This window comes from Arachis ipaensis, chromosome B09 (genome assembly GCF_000816755.2).
Source record: "Arachis ipaensis cultivar K30076 chromosome B09, Araip1.1, whole genome shotgun sequence".
In the NCBI taxonomy this organism is placed as follows: Eukaryota; Viridiplantae; Streptophyta; class Magnoliopsida; order Fabales; family Fabaceae; genus Arachis; species Arachis ipaensis.
In genome coordinates, this window is record NC_029793.2 from 22,574,038 (window position 1) to 22,580,434 (window position 6,397).

The 6,397-nt window shown below is 26.4% G+C and overlaps 1 protein-coding gene across 1 annotated transcript in view; it reads right to left on the minus strand.

The window, feature by feature from the left end:
- Positions 164-6,397, minus strand: part of LOC107618477 (long chain acyl-CoA synthetase 1) — a 12,899-nt gene continuing 6,665 nt past the window's right edge. Inside the window, exons 11-20 of the mRNA XM_016320566.2 lie at positions 5,545-5,655; positions 5,053-5,140; positions 4,594-4,660; positions 4,380-4,455; positions 3,566-3,683; positions 2,572-2,817; positions 2,053-2,192; positions 1,687-1,869; positions 872-991; positions 164-455 (exon numbers count right to left, since the gene is read on the minus strand). Coding sequence (XP_016176052.1) covers positions 402-455; positions 872-991; positions 1,687-1,869; positions 2,053-2,192; positions 2,572-2,817; positions 3,566-3,683; positions 4,380-4,455; positions 4,594-4,660; positions 5,053-5,140; positions 5,545-5,655 — 1,203 coding nt within the window. The 3' untranslated portion in view covers positions 164-401. The remainder of the gene's footprint in view (positions 456-871; positions 992-1,686; positions 1,870-2,052; positions 2,193-2,571; positions 2,818-3,565; positions 3,684-4,379; positions 4,456-4,593; positions 4,661-5,052; positions 5,141-5,544; positions 5,656-6,397) is intronic.

Here is a 6,397-nt window from a genome sequence, read left to right on the forward strand (position 1 = left end):
GAACATATATATAGTCCACGTTCCTAAGATAGTAAACCAATATCTAACTATCCAAACCCTAATTCGTTACTATTTTTTGTGGTTAGTTTTGTTGTTTTCGTGAAGAGCATAAATTGATCTCTAAATCTTCATGTATTCTCAATTTATATCGAAGAGACAAGAATGGAAGACATTTTCGCTTACTATCACACACTATTTTCATTAGTCATATGATGGCCAGCACTTAATATATAATACACACTCACACTGATTATTAACTATTTACATGCTAGTAACTCAAAATAATATATATAGTTTCGGAACTTGAGTAGAAGTACATGTTTAATTATTGCATAATACATCATCGTACAACAAACAAAAGCACATGGAGACTCATAAACAGGTTCACCGTCTTTGGATACTCATAGTTTTTTCTTGTCTCCCGCCAAATTCTGGTATAGTTCATCTATTTGCTCCTGTTAAAATTTCAGCAATTTTATGAGTACTTTTAATAGGGTAACTAGTGTTCTATGATAAGGGGGTTAGTGATTGGTTAAGAAATCAATCAAACAAGAAATTTATTGAATTTGCAAAAACATTTAATTTTGAATGTACTGAAAACTGTGTTTGTTTTGTTTGTGAAAAGATTATTTTCTACTTTTAGGATCTTACAAATAAAAAGAGAAAAAAACTATATTAATGTGTTTCTACCATAGATTTTTATCTTTATTTTATTTTTAATTTCTTACTACATACTATTCCAATAACACTCATTAGTTAAGCAAACTTTATTGTGAATAAGTGGAAAGAAGGGGGTAAAATATCAAATAAATTAAAGAAAAAATAGAATACTTGATAATAAGACACATAGAAGGGACCTAAATTAAATTACCTGATAATACTTGAGCATGTTGTTTCTTCTCTTCTTGAGTGTTGCAGTCACCAAATCTCTTTCCATGTCAAATGGAAGTGGGTCCAATATCACCCCTTTGATATGTTCAAATCCCCTCAACTAGTTTGATGAAACATACATTATAAGAAAACTAGTTTAAAAACTAAAAAAAAAGAAAAAGAAAAAAAAACCAAAAATTTGTCTATATTATTAGCCTTAATGCTGCACAGTTTGCAAATTTTTCAAAACAACAAGATTACATGTTTGTTTATCATACTTGACAAAATGTCAAAATATATATAAAAATAAGCATGCCATTGATTCGGTGAGAACATTAAGAACAGTAATGAATATGGAAAAGGATTTATTGTACAAAGTTTTGTTTCTAAAATATTATCTATCATATATATATATTTAAAACCTTTTTTTCTATTTCCAAAACTTGAATACAAGATTTTTTTAATAAAATATTTATAAATAATACTATACATCTAAGTCTAACCAAGTTAAATTATAAGATTTGGAATAATGTTAGTCATAATTAATTTTGATTATGTTAAAAAAATTTAGTTGACTTGATTAACAGAAAGATTTAGACGTGTAACATTATTTAATATCTAAAGCAATGCTAGAAACTAATACTTTTAGTGTAAAAAGGAAAAGAATTGACTAATATTAATTAAAAAATAAGACAAAAAAAAAGTATTAATCAATTAAATTTTTTCATATAAGATATTAACTATTTTTATAATTCACACGTTTATTTAATGAAAATATGAATTATTAATAGACACAGTATATATTAATGTTATTACCTTGTTTCTGTCAGCAGTTGATTTGAGCTCCGATAGCACATGTTTCTTCAATTGATCAAGAGAACAGAGTTTGGGGAAAGATGTTATGTGACCGTTTGAATGTGCCCACTTATTTGTAATTTCTTCATTTGGCACTACTACTGCAATCAGCATTGACTTGAAGCTATTCCCATAAACCCAGATCTAAAATCAAAACACGCCCAAAAAAAACAGTTAGTTTTCGTGTCTTCATATAAAGTTGATATTTGAAAATTGTTAGATGGTTTGATAAATTTGATTAATGATCGTCTAACGATTTTCAATTATTAACTTCACATACAAATAACTGCACGTGAGTCTTTAACGAAAAGAGAATGGAATACTGACATCTTCAACTATTGGAGTAACTCCATAAACATTCTCGAGATGCTCAAGTGCTATGTACTCTCCTTGAGAAAGCTTGATAAGATTCTTCTTCCTGTCAATGATCTTCACAACACCATTGGGAAGCATTTCTCCTATGTCACCTGAGGGATACCCAGAAATTAAATAACACCCAATTTAGATCCAGTAAAAACTTCAATTTGGTTGTTCAAATTATAAGCATGTACAAATTTATTAAACCCTAAAATTTCAAATGTGTTAATCATTACTGTTTAATTTATTGATGCATCATAGATGGCAGTATGATCGATGCATATGTATAACCACGTCGTTATCATCATCATTCAGTGTCATATGTATAAAACTATTAGCTTTTCTTTTTTACTAATAAAAATAATTTAAAAAATACTAGGTGAACAAATTATTTTTTCAACTAAAGCTTTTAGTCCAATATGTTTGGTTTTAAAATCTTGCTATTTTTATCATATAGTGGAGTTAATAGTATTCAAATTGAAAAAAAACCTGTGTGAAACCATCCATCTCTAATGGCTTCGGTGGTGAGCTGAGGACTTTTGTGATATCCGGTAAAGACAGTTTTGCCCCTGATGCAAATCTCGCCGCATGGAGGAGTTGCAAGAGGATTGTATCCCATTTCTGGAACCTCCTCTAAGCGCAGCTCGTTGAATATAGAAACAGCACCAACGGTACCCAACATGCACATTTCATCAGGAAATCCAAGTGTTGTTGGTCCACACGTTTCAGTCAAACCTGGATACATCAACCATTGTGTTAATGATGTATCAAGAACTAACAACAATAAAAGGACAAATAAATACCTAAAAATTTATATTTTGGATAGATTAATTTTTAAAGGAGAAAAATATGTTTAATTATTTTATTAGTCTTTATAATTTTATCAAATTTTCTATTAAGCCTTTGTATTTTTTTTGTCAATTGGATTCGTAAATTGCTTTTAGTTTTATAATTAAATCTTTTCTAGTGTAAAAAATATTAGACTTAATTGAATATTTTTTCATAAATTAAAAGTATTTATAATTAAAATTTTAACTAGATCTTTGATCTCATATTTTGAAAGAAATATTTTGTTAATTTTAACGTTTTTGATGTGAAAAATATCTAATTACAAAATTAAAATAGTGTCGAGACCTAATTAAAAAGAAAAAAAATGTAGGAACCTAAAAATTTGGTGAAACTATAGAGACCAATAAAATAATTAAACCAAAAAATACTAATAAAGTTTTCCAAGATAACAAATATAGACAAATTAGTTTAAATTAAGACTTTTTACTCTAATTATAGAGACTAATTTAAAAATAGTGTATCTACTTCTACTATCTTAAAGAACCTTATTTATATATTATTTTTTAAACTAATCTATTTGAAGTGTAAATTCTCACTGACAAATTTATTTATCATTTTATTCTAATTAAAATTTAATTTTGCTCTCAGTTTAAAGCAATTTTTATAAGTTATGTGACGTGAGCAAGATGCTTACCATAGCCTTGACATACAAAGGCACAACAAGTAACACGCAAGAACTCTTCTATTTCGGGGCTCAAAGCTGCCCCTCCAGAAATGATTAGTCGAACTCGCCCACCAAGCCTCGCTTTCACCTACCAAAATAAATCACAACACTTCACAAATAACGACTCCGCTGCTTTTTAATCCCCACAACTTTGAAGCTTTCATTATTTTACCCTTGTTTATGATTTTATTCGATTTTCAGTTTCATCTTTGTAGCTTAAAACTTTGTGATCAACTTTCTGAACTATGCAAAAATTTTCATAATAAATTTTGTTAGTCATATTAATTTTTAAAAAATATAATTATATTATGTTAAGTGTCACGTATTATAAATGATTGATCATAAAAATATAAGACATAACATATTAACCAATCATTTTGTAATATACAATATTAATCTGCTATATTATTATATCACATGATATTTAATATAACATGTCATTATTTAACTGACAAAACTTAGATAATATATTATCTTTCAATAACAAATTTGGATATTAACCCAGATGGCCAATATATTTAATAGTATAATTAAAGGCACAAATTATGAGGTACATTACAATATTAAGTTGATCACAAAATTTTTGAACAATAGGGATTTACTTTCAAATATATAAACTATAAGAATTTGATTAAAATTTTTATATAGTATAAAAACTTGGTGACAAACTTGCTTTATATTATAACAACTTAATTAAAAATTGAGTAAAATTATAAAAATTTATAAAATAATTCAACCTTTTATTTATTTTTTTAAAAAACAGCTATTAGAGAAGTGATAGAACCTTTCTAAAGGCCAATAGATCCGCTAAACGTGATGCTTCTCTCTGCTTATATCCTTTATTCATCCAGCCAAGTTTGCTGTATCAGGGGATTCAGAGTATAAATGTGATTAGTTAACTGATGAACTATTTATGAATTACAATTTAGTAAAAAAATCATAACTTATATAGACAATTCTACCCTTTTCCAAAAATGTTATGCTATCAACGAACTTACTAGTTGTAGAGCATGCCAAATACTGCTCTCCTGAATGGATTGAGTTCATCCACTGCTTTCTTGATACCTGAAAATAAATATTACATTCTTTTGACTTTCTTTGATACATTGGCTATTATAGATATATATGTAACATTTTTTCTTCAACTTGTCATCTTTTTATGAAGGTTTCAATTATATGACCTTCTCCATCCTCGATCTAAACCCCTCCTGAATGCACTTGTTTTTTTAAGATAAAAAAAAATTAAAATGACTAAATGAGATATTATGATGTGTTTAATGTAGTTGTGAGAAGAAGGTACACTATTTTCTTTCTAAAAAAAATAATTTATATAAACATTTCATTTCATTAATATTTTAGTTTAAATTAGTTGAACCATATTCTTTATTATACTTTATTTGTTCTGCCTAACGCATGTTAAATTAAGAGACTTGTATGTCAACGTGTAATCTTTTTACCTTCATATACTTTTTCGAAGACACGTGGCACACCGGCAAATAGTGTTGGCTTTAACTCCATTAAATCATCCCTCAAAGCGTTTAGATCCTTCACGCAAACAACCCCAAAAGTTAATTACGAGATATATAGATAAAATGAAAAAATAAAAGTGTATAAGATGAATAAACCAAGATAAATTCTAACATCAAAATTTAACTAATGACTAATATTTACACTACTGAAGTGACTTTTTTTTCCTTAAACCTTTAACAAGAAAATCCAATTAATTTAGTAGAATAAATACACGAAAAAAATAAAAAATCAGTGTAATTTTTTTTTGTCAAAATTTTTAATTATTAGTTTATTCTTTTAATTTAATAATTTAATAATATATTTTTAATTTATATTTTTAACATTAATGAGTAACTAATAACCAGAACTAATAAATTTTACTAAAGTTCTAGCGTTCCTTTTAATATAAAATGATGCATAAATAAGAGAATGGTACGTACCCCATGATAGTAGCCAACAGATGCACCATTGCGGAAGAAGTACTCTTCAATTGTGCGATCAAGAATATGAGCCAACGGAAGAAACGATAAATACACATCTTCAACTGTCATCTGTGCAAATTAAATTAAAACACTTTTCTCAGATAATCCATTTCCAAGCTTTCATTCTTTTTATGCTCATTTCAATTTCCACTATTAACTTTTTTTTTAATTATAAACTTTTAAATTAGTCTTCGTTAGTTTTTGTTTTCAGCAAATTAATATCTAACAAATTAAAAGAGGGCAATGTATTAGTCTACAAATTTGAAATAATCCTTTATAAAATAAATAAATAAACGAAATAATTCTTTATTTCTTAAAGTTTTTGTCAGCTTAATCTCTCTGTTAAGCTATTTTCAAGAAAAATATAATAATATATCGAGAAAATCCTTTTTATTTTATTGGGGCCAAATAGATCATATTTTGAAAGAACGAGGGTTAATTTGTAATTTTGATTTGGGAATTTATTTGTTTTTTTTTTCGGTAACTAACACTCTTTTCAACTAATATTTTAACAAATTAACCAACTTTATTGCAAAATTCTGAACAAAAACAAAATATTTAAAATTATTGAAATAAAAAACATTCAAAATTTAACAGGAAAAACATTTAAAATCATAAAATACTATAAAAACCTAACAAAAAAATATTTAAAATTGTTGAAAAGAACATCCAAAACCTAAAAAATAAAATATCTAAAATAATAGAAAAAGAAGATCTAAAACCTCTAAAATTTAAATATCTAAATTTCAAAAATATTATTTATTTTCATTTACTTACGTACATTCTCAGAAAAAATTAAATATCTGAAATT